The 15,969-nt window shown below is 28.1% G+C and overlaps 1 protein-coding gene across 1 annotated transcript in view; it reads left to right on the top strand.

Annotated features, from left to right (window-relative positions):
• The window catches only part of LOC111617813 (histone-lysine N-methyltransferase SETDB1-like), a 97,540-nt gene that overhangs the window by 63,298 nt on the left and 18,273 nt on the right, over nucleotides 1-15,969 (top strand). The window contains exons 12-17 of the mRNA XM_023359118.1: nucleotides 3,234-3,307; nucleotides 8,953-9,026; nucleotides 9,102-9,160; nucleotides 10,822-10,939; nucleotides 14,815-14,947; nucleotides 15,035-15,238. Of these exons, the coding sequence (XP_023214886.1) occupies nucleotides 3,234-3,307; nucleotides 8,953-9,026; nucleotides 9,102-9,160; nucleotides 10,822-10,939; nucleotides 14,815-14,947; nucleotides 15,035-15,238 (662 nt within the window). The remainder of the gene's footprint in view (nucleotides 1-3,233; nucleotides 3,308-8,952; nucleotides 9,027-9,101; nucleotides 9,161-10,821; nucleotides 10,940-14,814; nucleotides 14,948-15,034; nucleotides 15,239-15,969) is intronic.

Genomic DNA, 15,969 nt, shown 5'->3' with positions numbered 1-15,969 from the left:
ATACAGTGGTACCTCAGGATACGAAATTAATCCGTTTCGAAACTGAGATCGTATCATGAAAATGTCGTAAGGTGGATCATCTTTTCCCATACGATTACATGTAAAGCCAAATGATTCGTTCCAACACGAAAAACATACTCAAATTAAACCCAAGTAATACATTAAAAAAAATAACTGTAGTAAGAAAAACAAATGAAAAATGCGAACTAATGTAACGTCGTATGGTGAGTTTTTGTTCGTATTGTGGAGCAAAAATTTGTTCGAATTTCATGTCGTATCCTGAAAATTTCGTATGCTGGGGCGTTCGTAACCTGAGGTACCACTGTATAATCAAACTTCTGAACAACGACCACTGCGGGAACATAAAAAAAAAATAGCTGTTGTTCAGAGGTGATCACCTTTTGGAGGTTATTTTGTAAGTGGTTTTGTTTTAAAAAAGCTCCTGAAAAAATGGCCACTCTTGAAGATGGAGTTCAAAGTATTAATGTTTTTTTTCCCTTAGTTTCTAAGAAAGGTTATTTTTGTACAGTATTCCCTTTTTTACATTTCATTAATAAATTTAAATTATATTTACAGGTAGTGAATATATTTACTATATATTTATAGTAAGTTTATTGACATCTCTATAAATGGGCATCTCTATATAATGTATGAATTTAACTACAGAACTATTAAACTTTGCATTATACACTGTGTATAAATTTGAATTAAAAATTTAGACATAAAAAATATGCAAATTTGAATAAATTTGCATATTTTTAATGTTCAAATAGTTTATTATTGTGCATTATTTCATGTAATAATAAATAATAATTCAGTATTTTGCTTTTATCACAATTTTCATTCAAACTGCAAATGTTTTGTATTTAAATCTCTGTTCAAAGACTGAATTTTCTCCTAAAATATACAACATATTTATATAAAATGTTTATTATTCATACAGTTTATGTTGTTCATGAAAAAAATAGAAGGATAGTATTTTAAACGTTTTCTAACTGTTATAAGCCAAATAAATAAACTTAATTGTTAATAAAAATTAGATAAAATTAGGATTTTATTAATAAAATGGTTAGAGTACTATAGGAGCCATTGATTGGATTGGATTGATGGTATAAGGTAATGTTTAGACACTAGAAAAATCTAGAGAACTCCATGTGGCCAGCCCATTGGTGAGATGCAAACTTGCAACCATTGTTCAATAGTTTTATCAATTTGGCCACTGGTGGGTCAGGACATCCATCAAATACATGTACAGTTTTTCAGCTGCTTTTGATTTCCCTCCTTTCCTGTTGAGTACAATAATGTGCTTTTGGCAAACTCCTTCCCCTTAATTATATACACATGTTGTTTACAACACTCATGGACTGCTGACATTGAAGAAATGACGTAGCAAATATTTGCAGAATGTAAAAAAATGTACAACTCATCAACCAATTAACTAGTGTGAATAAAGTTTAAGTGACAAACGTTTTCGTTACCCCTCCTAGGCAATTCTTCAGGACTTTTTAAAGCATGCAACAGAACCATGTGCATTAATTTTAAGGAGGAGATGTGTCTGTTGATGGCATGGCAGGCTATACTTGACAATGACATTTAATTTTCAATTGTATTTTGAGACGAATGCATGCACAGAAGTTCTCTGTGTTCCAACTCAACATGTTGTTAGACCTTTTTTAAACATCTTACAGAGAACACATGCGCATACCATATTCAAAATCCTTACCATTCAATTTATATTTGAATATCAATGGCTGGCCTATTTGAATTAAAAAGAGATCTGAAGAAGTGCCCAGGAGGGATAATGAAAACATTCGTCACTTAAACGTTATTCAGACCGGTTATTGGTTGGTGAGTCATACGTTTTTTATACATGCAGTTAAATATTTGCAGAATGTCTTTAACTAATACTTTATTCACACAATTGGTAATCAGGTTTATAAGATCAAATTCATATGCCACTAATACCACTAAAACAATCCATATGGACATTGCTCAACTTCCTCTCTCCCTGTCATGTGTAATGATCTACTCTCCCCTTTCCCTCCTTAAGCTGTACAGTACATGTAAGCAGTGGTGATATTCGAAATATTTAACAAAGGGTTCGCTAACAGAAAATTTTTCCTTAACCCCAAGCCTGAGATATCACGGGCAAGTTGCATAGCGTTACATAAAACTCGGGTTTTTGGACCCCCTAAAAATTTTGTTTTTTTGGATTTTTGGAATGTTTTTTAAGTCTCCAAATTTTTTCAAAAATTTTTTCCCGCGCGAAAAAATTTTATCGCGATTTTAATTTACCTTTAANTGACAATGACATTTAATTTTCAATTGTATTTTGAGACGAATGCATGCACAGAAGTTCTCTGCGTTCCAACTCAACATGTTGTTAGACCTTTTTTAAACATCTTACAGAGAACACATGCGCATACCATATTCAAAATCTTTACCATTCAATTTATATTTGAATATCAATGGCTGGCCTATTTGAATTAAAAAGAGATCTGAAGAAGTGCCCAGGAGGGATAATGAAAACATTCGTCACTTAAACGTTATTCAGACCGGTTATTGGTTGGTGAGTCATACGTTTTTTATACATACAGTTAAATATTTGCAGAATGTCTTTAACTAATACTTTATTCACACAATTGGTAATCAGGTTTATAAGATCAAATTCATATGCCACTAATACCACTAAAACAATCCATATGGACATTTCTAAACTTCCTCTCTCCCTGTCATGTGTAATGATCTACTCTCCCCTTTCCCTCCTTAAGCTGTACAGTACATGTAAGCAAACAATTCCATTGCTTTCATGTACAGCTTTCAATTTCTTTTATCATGCTTTTTCCTTAAAATTTATGTGCTTATAACTTAATAAAGTTATTAGTTAACCAATAACTATTGACTTCTAATCAAAAATTTTTTGTTTATAATTCATCATTATTTTAGAGATCTTTTTGGCAAAACAAATATTTGTACTTGGTTTTTTTTGAAATGACAGGATGATTAATTATATGCTCATATAATAAAAATCATTTATAACTTATCTTTAAAACTTCATTATTATAATATAAAATTGGATAATTGTAAAGCATTTATAAAATGACTTTTATAGATTAATTTTATTAAACAAAATTATATATATATATATATGTTTTTTTAATGTTAAATGTTGAATTTGCACTTTCTTACTTACAGAAATACTAATAAATTTTGAAATTGCTTAATTTTTCTAGATACCTAGTATTTTTTGATAATGGACATGCTCAGTATGTGAAGCATGCAGAAATTCATCTTGTTTGTGATGCAAGTAAGTCTGTCATTAAAGCATTGAAAATTTATATATATAGAGTTAATTCATTTTAGTAGAAATTGTCATTTTTATATGAAATCAAGAGTGTATTAATTTTGAAGTACAGTTTAAATTGTTGACTCTCATGAATGTTACAAATATTAATATGAAATATGAAACTTTTAGTACTTAATCTATATATTAATTGAAAGAGGGTTTCAGTTGTGTGACTTAGTTTGAGTAAACAAGGGCTAAAACTACAGTGCAGGTATCAAATTAAAGCTCTTACCCTATAGATGACACCATTAAAGAGAGATTTAGGAAAGATGCAATGGTTCAGGTGTGGCAGAGTAGCAAAGGTACAATGTTAGTTCTACTGGCCGGATGGCCAAGCAGTTAAGGTGGCAGCCTACCATTCTGGGGGACTCGGGATCGAATCTGGACAGGTCAAAAAATCCCCAGGAATTTTTTGGGGGGGTGGTCTGTCCAGATATGTTGGCCTCGTCCCTCACCACCCGGCTACCAGGTACCCATTGTGGGCTTGGCTGAATCTATAATGAGTTTGTGAAAAAAGAGACCCTCTTAGTACCCACAGGGCCGAAAGAGCTATCTAACCACCAATATACTGGTGAAATTAAAATGATTAACCATGATAAACACTTTAATTTAAAAGTAGAACTTCAGGTAAAAATATGCTAAATGTACTAAAATGCTTAATTTGTAAATCATTTCTTAAACTATTGTTGCAATATATTTTGTTTAATCCAGATTTGAAGAACAGCTACTGGGCTTGTATATGATTTTAAACAAACATCTTGAAACCTGATATATTAGTAATAAGCCAAAATGACATTTTTAATTTCTAAATAATGGAGGCTTGTGTAGTGAACAGGCAATGCATCTGCATGGTAAGTGTGAGTTACTGGTTCAAGTCCTGCTCCAGGCCAATTCTTTTCTTCCAGAATGTTCTAAATAATTTAATTTAATTATAATTATTAAATTTAATAAAAGATGCTGCATAATACCTGCCTCTGGTGACAAATTATTTAGAAATTAATTAAAAATAATCACAGAAAGGTAGCACAATTTATTTTGGCTTATTAATGTGTAGAGATATACATACCAAACTTTGAAAACAGAGGGTTAGAACAACTTGAATTTGATAATTTATATTTTAATAAACTTTTGTAAGATGGGAATTTTATTAATAGTTTGATTATATAATTTTAGTGATATGTTAACCAATAACTCTTTTTATTGGAAGGATTAATATAATAATATGATATTTCAACAGAATATTTTGATATGAATCAGTTGAACTGAATAATTCAAATTCTAAATTTTATTTTATTTTAGTTTTATTCTGTATTTGTAAATAAGTATGAAATGTACATAAAAATAAAAGCACCTAAAAAAGACAATAGCAATAATTTTGAAGATTATTTATCAATATTATGCTTTGTTTCATATATTTAATTGTAGTATATTCTAATACAGTGAAAATCCATTAACATAGCATCCAGTATGCCAACAAATCCCATAAGCTGGCATGTCCAGCTCATTTTTGGTGGGGGGAGTATTGGTGCACTGGGTTTGTGCAATCTGAGTTTATTAAAACTAAAAATAATAATTAAATTAAAATAAAAAGAAATTTAAAACTCTGGTGTTTATATTGAAACAAAAACTGAAACTAAAATTAAAAATAAAATCAAAATTAATTAATAAATTAAAATCAAATCAATTGAAACATAATATTTTCAAAAGTGTGGATAAATCATTTGTTGTCAGTTTTGATTTATTTGGTTATACTGTATTTCATCTTGGCATTCAGAGTTGATTCTCTATTTATAGCACTTCTTTGTAAAGTGTTAGTTTTGGTTTTGGCATTGACAGAACAGTTTGCTTTTAATTAATATGTAAAATATATAGAATATAGAGTAGACACAGGTAAAAATGTACAAAGCATAAAGTGAGATTCTAGTTAAGAGTGTTCTTGTTTCAAACTAACCAAGGATAGGAATAATGTGGAAAAATTGAAATGGTATGCTAAACTATCATAAAAGAGGATTTGTGCAGTTTTACATGTGATTTTATGTAAAATTGTGTTCAGGAAATCGAAAAAAATAAAATTTCATCATCCAATAAGTTGGCATTGCATTGGTCCCAATGATACTGGGTTAATGGAATGTCATTTGTACTAAATTATTTAACTTGGAACAATTGTTTCTATTAGATGTTATATTCAAAACCAATCACTTTTGGGAAGCTAGACATTTATTTTATCTAAGCAAACTTGACACAAATGTTATTGACAAATTTGGAATGTTTAACTAACAATGAACATCGAAGGGAGAAGGGCGGCTGAAGGGAGGTTTGTTTATTAGGGAATTGATGCTATTAAATTTTTGTGATTAAAGGTCTATGGTGTGGGGAGATATTGTAAAAGGAGGTCACGTGTATTTCCAGTAGGGTCAGACTTAATGATGATTTTACTTGTCATTCACCTTTACAGTTTTTTAAAAAANTTGGTTCGATTATAGAACGATTGTAAACGTTTCAGAAAATTGATCAAATTGAAAATAGTTCGTTTGATTTTCGGCAATTCTCTTCAGCGGTAGGTGTTATATAACAATTACTATGGTTATTGAAATATTGGATGTAAATGGGGTTTGCTTGCAAAACCTCCGCTGACGAAGTCGCGGGTAACAGCTAGTTGTAGTATATTCTAATACAGTGAAAATCCATTAACATAGCATCCAGTATGCCAGCAAATCCCATAAGCTGGCATGTCCAGCTCATTTTTGGTGGGGGGAGTATTGGTGCACTGGGTTTGTGCAATCTGAGTTTATTAAAACTAAAAATAATAATTAAATTAAAATAAAAAGAAATTTAAAACTCTGGTGTTTATATTGAAACAAAAACTGAAACTAAAATTAAAAATAAAATCAAAATTAATTAATAAATTAAAATCAAATCAATTGAAACATAATATTTTCAAAAGTGTGGATAAATCATTTGTTGTCAGTTTTGATTTATTTGGTTATACTGTATTTCATCTTGGCATTCAGAGTTGATTCTCTATTTATAGCACTTCTTTGTAAAGTGTTAGTTTTGGTTTTGGCATTGACAGAACAGTTTGCTTTTAATTAATATGTAAAATATATAGAATATAGAGTAGACACAGGTAAAAATGTACAAAGCATAAAGTGAGATTCTAGTTAAGAGTGTTCTTGTTTCAAACTAACCAAGGATAGGAATAATGTGGAAAAATTGAAATGGTATGCTAAACTATCATAAAAGAGGATTTGTGCAGTTTTACATGTGATTTTATGTAAAATTGTGTTCAGGAAATCGAAAAAAATAAAATTTCATCATCCAATAAGTTGGCATTGCATTGGTCCCAATGATACTGGGTTAATGGAATGTCATTTGTACTAAATTATTTAACTTGGAACAATTGTTTCTATTAGATGTTATATTCAAAACCAATCACTTTTGGGAAGCTAGACATTTATTTTATCTAAGCAAACTTGACACAAATGTTATTGACAAATTTGGAATGTTTAACTAACAATGAACATCGAAGGGAGAAGGGCGGCTGAAGGGAGGTTTGTTTATTAGGGCATTGATNGATTGTAAACGTTTCAGAAAATTGATCAAATTGAAAATAGTTCGTTTGATTTTCGGCAATTCTCTTCAGCGGTAGGTGTTATATAACAATTACTATGGTTATTGAAATATTGGATGTAAATGGGGTTTGCTTGCAAAACCTCCGCTGACGAAGTCGCGGGTAACAGCTAGTTGTAGTATATTCTAATACAGTGAAAATCCATTAACATAGCATCCAGTATGCCAGCAAATCCCATAAGCTGGCATGTCCAGCTCATTTTTGGTGGGGGGAGTATTGGTGCACTGGGTTTGTGCAATCTGAGTTTATTAAAACTAAAAATAATAATTAAATTAAAATAAAAAGAAATTTAAAACTCTGGTGTTTATATTGAAACAAAAACTGAAACTAAAATTAAAAATAAAATCAAAATTAATTAATAAATTAAAATCAAATCAATTGAAACATAATATTTTCAAAAGTGTGGATAAATCATTTGTTGTCAGTTTTGATTTATTTGGTTATACTGTATTTCATCTTGGCATTCAGAGTTGATTCTCTATTTATAGCACTTCTTTGTAAAGTGTTAGTTTTGGTTTTGGCATTGACAGAACAGTTTGCTTTTAATTAATATGTAAAATATATAGAATATAGAGTAGACACAGGTAAAAATGTACAAAGCATAAAGTGAGATTCTAGTTAAGAGTGTTCTTGTTTCAAACTAACCAAGGATAGGAATAATGTGGAAAAATTGAAATGGTATGCTAAACTATCATAAAAGAGGATTTGTGCAGTTTTACATGTGATTTTATGTAAAATTGTGTTCAGGAAATCGAAAAAAATAAAATTTCATCATCCAATAAGTTGGCATTGCATTGGTCCCAATGATACTGGGTTAATGGAATGTCATTTGTACTAAATTATTTAACTTGGAACAATTGTTTCTATTAGATGTTATATTCAAAACCAATCACTTTTGGGAAGCTAGACATTTATTTTATCTAAGCAAACTTGACACAAATGTTATTGACAAATTTGGAATGTTTAACTAACAATGAACATCGAAGGGAGAAGGGCGGCTGAAGGGAGGTTTGTTTATTAGGGAATTGATGCTATTAAATTTTTGTGATTAAAGGTCTATGGTGTGGGGAGATATTGTAAAAGGAGGTCACGTGTATTTCCAGTAGGGTCAGACTTAATGATGATTTTACTTGTCATTCACCTTTACAGTTTTTTAAAAAACATATTTATATCCTCAAAATTAAGCTTTTTGCCATTTTATAATAGTTAAAAATATTTTTTATATTTTTAACTATTTTTAAAATAAAAGTTTTATTTAGTTTTTAAAATAAAATATGATAACAGATGTCACCACCACAAATTTTAAATGTTGCCTATTTATTTAATATTGTTTTCAGAATGATTAAAATGAATGAAATATGCATATAATATATGCCCCTATATCATTATGAATAAAAATATCTGTAATGACTGGTTAAATTTTTTAATATATATGAATGTTTCAGCTTTTAAGTCTAGTAATTTTCAAATTACTAAGTTCTGCAATGAATCTGGGTATTTTTTTTGTTGAGTTTTTGGCTCTCTATCTTGTGAGCAATAAAAGGGCTTTTTTTCATGCCAATTGTGGGTTCAGCTAGGTCAACAACAGAGATGACTGGATGGTAAGGAACATGGTTTGACATATCTGGGATGGACCTCCCATGAAAAATCCTTGGAAGTTTTTCAACTGCTCGAATTTGATCCTGGGTTTTCCAGAGCAGTAGGATGCTTCAACTGCCTTGGAATTCACCAGGTTCAGGTTTAAATATTTGTTAGTCAAGTTAATAAAACATGCAAATATTAAGAAACTTAGCTGATTATTAATGATAAAATTCTTTAATAGTATAATTTATACTAGTTGTGATTGTGTTTTTCATTGAATTTTAGAATTTCTTGTGTTAAATGAATATTTTTTCCTTTAAATTCATCAGATAATATTTGTTTTGTTTCTAACAAATATATTAAGTATAATTTATGAAAATTCTATTCTTATTAGGTAAAGAAGTTTGGGAAGATATACATCCAGATTCCAAAGATTTTATCAAAGGTTATCTTTTACAATATCCAGAAGTTAGTACATTAACATTAATTCATTGATAGCAAATAAAATTTTGTTTTTAAAAAATTGTTTAATATTCTTTCTAGCGACCAATGGTGAAGCTACAGAAAGGCCAAATTGTTAACACTGAATATAATGGTGCTTGGTAAGTTTCTTGATTATGATGTAACTAGCTGTTATCTATAGAAATATATCTCTCTAATGCCAAAGAACTGTGTTGAAAATTTTGTTTTGAACTATGATAGAAAAGAGTTGTGAAACTGGAAAATTTCAATATTCTAATATTATTGACTTTTAAAATTGAAAGTAAAAATTTGAGAAATAAGTTACTATGAACTTTGAATATTTAATGTTAGATTTAATTTCTATAGAATGTTCTATTCATGATAACAAGGAAATTCTAATTTTTGATAACAGAATTTAAAATTACAGTGAGATCTCAATTTAATGGACTAATTCTGGTGAGGTGTCTGTTAAACCTGAATGTCCTTGATTCAACAAAATAATTTTTCAAATACATATGTTAAAAACTTGACAAATTAGTTAGTTTTTCTGTTTTTACTTATGTTGATATGTTTGTGTAATTAAAATTAAGTATGTATGAGAAGTTTAATTTTACAGAAATGTTTTCTGTATGTATTTTATTGTACTCACTGTAGTTCTGAGACTGTAATAAACAAATACATGATCTAAATTGAAATAAATGAACAAACATTTAAAAAAAAATATACATTAATTGTACTTAACTAAACAAATAAATAATGTTCTTAAAAAGAAAGCAAAATTTAAATTTGACCAAAAACACAAAAAAATATTATTGTGTGTTAAGAGATATTACTATTAAATATTTAACTTAATTAAATAAAATGGAATTTATTGAAAATATTCCAACTACATATCTTAAATAAAGCATTATCTTTCTGCTGATAGGAATCATTAAAATATTTTCCTTCTGATAATAAACTAAATGCTTTTAGATTTTCCATGTTTATCTTTAGAGTCAAAAAAATCAAATTTAAATTGGAAAATCTGAAAGTACTTAGTTTTTTTATAGGAAAGAAAATTTATCAATGACTCTGAAGGCAGAAATGTAACTTTATAAGGCTATTTAATCATTAAATCATTTAACAGATGAAAAAAAATTGCTTTTTTACAGTACATATTTATAAATTATTGTTTAAAATAATTNAATACTTATTTATTTGATAATTTTTTAGATACTAGAATATTCAATTTTAGGTTATGAATTTTATATAAATGCAAGAACTTATTGTACAAATTTCATGTTTATATTTTTTAATAAAGAACAAGTTTAGTAAGCTAAAAAGATGATTTATACGGCAATTAAAACGCTATAAACATATGTAACTCTAATAATATATTTAAAAACCCAGCGCTACTGATGACATGGAAAGAGAAGTAGAAAGAAATAATGTTATCAGATGAAAAAAAATTGCTTTTTTACAGTACATATTTATAAATTATTGTTTAAAATAATTTTAAAAATATAATAGTTACTTCTGGACTGCTCCACTTAAGGTAGTCAGGGACGGAGTCCATAGTAAAAAATAAACTGAAANATAAAAAAAATACCACATTACATTATTTTATAATTAATATTAAAGATGAAATTATAATAAACTACTAGGATATTATAAAAAAAATTTATTTGTTAATATTGGAAGTAAGTCATGGAACTGTTTTGCACATCAGATTCTGTATTGAAATTTGTAAATAATTAAATTTAATGATATTCAACATTAATGAGAATCATTTTCAGAAATTATTTTTAAAATATTATTTTAGGTTATCTGCCCATGTAAAAGAAGTTGATGCAAGTTTGGTTAAGCTAGAATTTGAAAATAATCATATGGAATGGATATATAGAGGATCAACAAGATTGGCTCCCCTATACATTGAATTGGTATTAAAAATTAGATTTTTAGATTATATTGTTAGTTTTATGTGAAAAATCTGAAACCTGACTATGAAGGATTTAACATTGGATAGTGAAAATATATTATAGATTACTATAAATATAATTGATATTAAATGAGTTGTGTTTAATATTTATGATAAGTTTTGATTTTAAACAGAACATTTAGCTGCTTAGTTATATCTGTTTAGTCAGCTTTCTGATATGTTTTAATCTGTTCTAAGTTTTATATTAATCAGATTTTATGTTATTTATGCTATTTTTTTCCTTAATATTTTATAAATTTTAAAAGTAATTTGTTTGTAAAGTTACGTTTTTAATATAAGTGAAATGTATTGCAATTTTTTTAAAGAAGTGAATAACTAAATATTTGACTATATTAATTAAAATACAGCTTACTTATATACTGACATTTAGCTGTTTGCTCTGTTATTTTAATTTTTATTTTTAGGACTTGTATATTAAGTTTATTGTTTGTTTTGCTACTCATGTTGATTTATTCAAGTTTAGTATAAACCTTACAAATTTAAAAATTACCAGGTTATAATTACTAATTTGATGATAAAGATACTAAAATATCTTTTAGTATCTTTATCATCTTATATTTTAGTATCTTTATTTGANTTCTGATATGTTTTAATCTGTTCTAAGTTTTATATTAATCAGATTTTATGTTATTTATGCTATTTTTTTCCTTAATATTTTATAAATTTTAAAAGTAATTTGTTTGTAAAGTTACGTTTTTAATATAAGTGAAATGTATTGCAATTTTTTTAAAGAAGTGAATAACTAAATATTTGACTATATTAATTAAAATACAGCTTACTTATATACTGACATTTAGCTGTTTGCTCTGTTATTTTAATTTTTATTTTTAGGACTTGTATATTAAGTTTATTGTTTGTTTTGCTACTCATGTTGATTTATTCAAGTTTAGTATAAACCTTACAAATTTAAAAATTACCAGGTTATAATTACTAATTTGATGATAAAGATACTAAAATATCTTTTAGTATCTTTATCATCTTATATTTTAGTATCTTTATTTGATGATAAAGATACTAAAATATCTTTTAGTATCTTTATCATCAAATCACTGGATGTTATCTTCATCCAATAATTCTTTTACAAAAATATTTTAATAGTAAGTAAACATTTATGACTAGTCATATAACCTTATCTTTAGGTTAAAGAATCAGACAAATTTAAAATATGTATATTTCAACTATTTTAAATTTGACTTTTTCATATATTTTATTTACTTTTGTTTTAAATTTATGCCCACAGGCATGAGAATTATCTCTCTAATTAACATAAAACAAGTAACTCAATCATAAAATGACCATAAGAATTAACAAACAAGAAATAAAACCGCTGTAGATCATCAAGAGAAAATTTTTTTACATTTTAGATTTTTTATATCAAAATACAAAGTCCTTTACCTTCAACATCAACTCCAGACAAAATGAATGATAGGATATTTTCTAGGATACAAGATGGAGCCATAATAAAAATATTATTGGGGTCAGGAGACCATTAAAATACAAGGGGATTATATTTAAACAGGAGGTGTTTAAAGCTTTGTGAAGAAAGAACCAGTGGACCAGATTCAACCAAATTTGGTGTGCATACTTTTCAAGGGATTTTGATTTTGCAAATAAAAAATTTACTTTGGAAGTAAATTTAAATTTATTTCCAAAGTTTCTTGAAAGAGAAAAATTTGACACTAATGTAGTTACAATTTATATAGTGTATAGGTTGTTAAAAACAATTCTCTAATATAGAAAAATTGAAACACAAAACATGTGAGATTTTATTGCAATTTAGTGCAATTTAGTGGCAATTACAGATTGTGTGAGTTTTAACTTTCCTTATGTTACACTGTCACATAATTTACAGTAATTTTACATGTTTCAAATTGTACACATGGGATGTTGAAGTAACTAATAAATCAGATTAATGATTCTACTGTAGATGCCCACCATCTCTTCCATGTTTTAAAGCGTGCTTTCAATGAACAGTGCACTTGATGGCAAAACACATCTGGCTTAGGTGCAGTTGTCTCACATGAAGCAAAATTCTCTCTTAAGACAGCTAAGTTAAGGAACATCACCCTAATAAACAAGATTCTTAAAGTTTCTCCATAACCAAAAATCACAAGGGATCTTATGATTGTGGTGGCCATGCTATTGGAATAATTCACTAATCATTCTCTCATTTATGAAATGCTGACTCAATAATCATTGTATTGGCACTGATATCATGGATTTCTAAACACCGTCTGTTTAATATTAACCACTCTGTATTTATAGTAATTGATACAGCCATATTTTACTTGGATATTTTACTTGGAGTTCAAATATTTTCCTAATTTCTTTATTACCTAAATCATATGATAAATTAGGTAACTTATTCAACAATGCCATATGATTAGTCACAATCATTTATTTGTATTAAATATTTTATACTAGACTAACTAGAGGAATGGTATTTTGTTGTGAGAAAAATTACAAAGCGATATTTTTATATATTATAGTTAAATAGTAGAACGAGAAAGGAATTATTTAAAACATTGTACAAAATTAATAGGTATAGTTGTATTATTTATGCAAATACAATAGAACATCATTTATTCGAAAGCCAATCAACTGAAAGCATTCCAGTCAGACTGTGTTGTGCTGAATCAAACACTTTTGATACTAGATTAACTTCCAAAATATAATTTTTTTGTTTTTATATTTGTTAATACAGTAGAGCCTCGATTATCCGACCTAATTGGGAACTGGGGTTGGTCGGATAATTGAAAGGGCGGATAACCGAAAAATATGAAAAAATCTATTATTAGTGTAGTATATTATTATATCCCATGTAATTGTAATATTAGTATATCGCTATTAACCTACTTTGCGTTGAATTTTCATCGATGTTAAGCCTAACAAAAATTTTTTAAAATAATAATCATCGCTATTGTATCGTTAAAAATTAGAAAGTTAAGCTTCGTTTAAATACTGGCTTCCTTTCATGGTCGATTCAGTGTTGCCAGCTAAAACACGTAAAAATAATATTAAAGTAGCCAAGACATAGCCAAATATTGTAGCGCCACATCAATAGCGGACATTTTAAATTTGCCGACTAGGACGGTTGGTTAACCGAGGGGTCGGTTGATAGGGACTTGAGTCGGATAATCAAGGCTCTACTGTATATTTATTTTGTTTGTACAAAATAAAGAAATAATTTTTAACAATACAATAGCTACAATTATTATTTTTAAAAATTTACATTAAGCCTAACATCGATGAAAATTCAATGCAGAGCAACATGCAACAGAGAAAAATTTCAACGTGGGATAGGTTAATATATTTTTTCGTACATAATCGGTTATCTGAAAAATAAGTTATCCGAACAACCCCAGTCCCTAATTGATTCGGATAAACGACACTCTACTGTATATAGTTTAGCACTGTATTACTTCATAGCATCAATAAATAAATGCTTACTGGAACTAATTAAATAATGTAAAAATAAACAACACCTTTCACCAGTCCAGCACCATGTTTAAACGTGGTGCTGGACATGTGAACGGTGTTGTTTATTTTTACTTCATAGCATATATTGCATGAATTTATTATAATTGATTGTGATGAAATAATAGATGTAAATATATTTAAAATTTTGTTATTTTTATATTTGACTATATTTTTTGTGAATTATTTAATTAAATAGTGTATAAAATATCATGAAATTTGAAATTTTATTACATGTGTATAACTTAATTTGATACAATATTGTATTGTAATTATAAATAAAAATTATTTAATGTAAGTATATTATTAACAGATTTACAAAATTATAAATAATTGCAGGCTACTGCTCAAGCGAACAGATTGACAGGAAAGTTTCGTCGACATAATCTTGTTGCTAAACGACCTCATCAGCCTTATGTTGAATACACAAGAGGAATTGATGAACCCATAGCACGTCCTACTGGAAATCTGGGTAAGAAAGTATTGAAAATATTTTTATGATTTTTTTCTGAAATACACAAATATAAAATTTTGTAAATTTTCAAAATTATTTAATCAGTTAACTTCAGAAAACAACAGAAAGAGCAGATTTCAAATTTTCAATTATCCGATATTCCTTCTCGACCTCAAGTTGCTAAAAAACAGACAGGAGGATGTATTCCAAATCAGAATATTGAATCTAGTGCTAGAATAGCAAAGAAATCTACAACACAAGAACGTCTTCTTTATAATTTAATGAATGAAGAAAATAGAGATGATTATGGTAAGCTTATATGTTACTTGAATAATAATTTGTGATATTTGCAGTATTTCAATAAGAAAAAGAAGCTGAAAATTGTGAGTTGGGATAGGAGCTTGGATAGTATAGCATCTGATTGCTGTATGGCAGTGTTTTTCAACCGGGGTGCTGCAGCACCTTAGGGTGTCACGGCGCCACGATTGGGGTGTTGCAAAGTTTAGAGCCTTTAGGCATTTTCTTGGAAATTTACTTAAGTGTAGTTCAAGATAACACATTGTCAGTTCTATTTTGCTACGAGATATCTAGTAAGCAAAGAAACTATGACTAATCTCATGTTAATGTAATGTTCTACGCTACGTGTACGCACAACTTGTCACGAGTTCGCCCAAACCACATTGCTTGGCTTTCATGTTCCCAGTACCAGGTCAACCACCAGAGAAGAACGACGTGGACACTTGTGTCTTGTATATGCTTTAAAAAGTGTTGCATTGTACTTTGAAAAGCACGTGGTTTCAATCACAAAGTAGGTGCATATTACAGTATTTTCATAGTATTCAAAAGCAATGATGACAAATAAACAATTTTTTTATCATTTTTTTAATTTAAATTTTTTAAATTGATGTGAAAAAGATAAGAAAAAAAATAATGAAATATTTATTTTATATATGCATCAAAATAGTATAAAAAAACGTAACAAAAATTGTTTATCAATACAATGTTAATATAAAATGATGATATATTTGATAATAAAACTA

This window comes from Centruroides sculpturatus, unplaced genomic scaffold (assembly GCF_000671375.1).
Source record: "Centruroides sculpturatus isolate CEXI.00-Female unplaced genomic scaffold, Cexi_2.0 scaffold1291, whole genome shotgun sequence".
Lineage (NCBI taxonomy): Eukaryota > Metazoa > Arthropoda > Arachnida > Scorpiones > Buthidae > Centruroides > Centruroides sculpturatus.
This window is presented reverse-complemented; position numbering and strand designations above follow the sequence as displayed.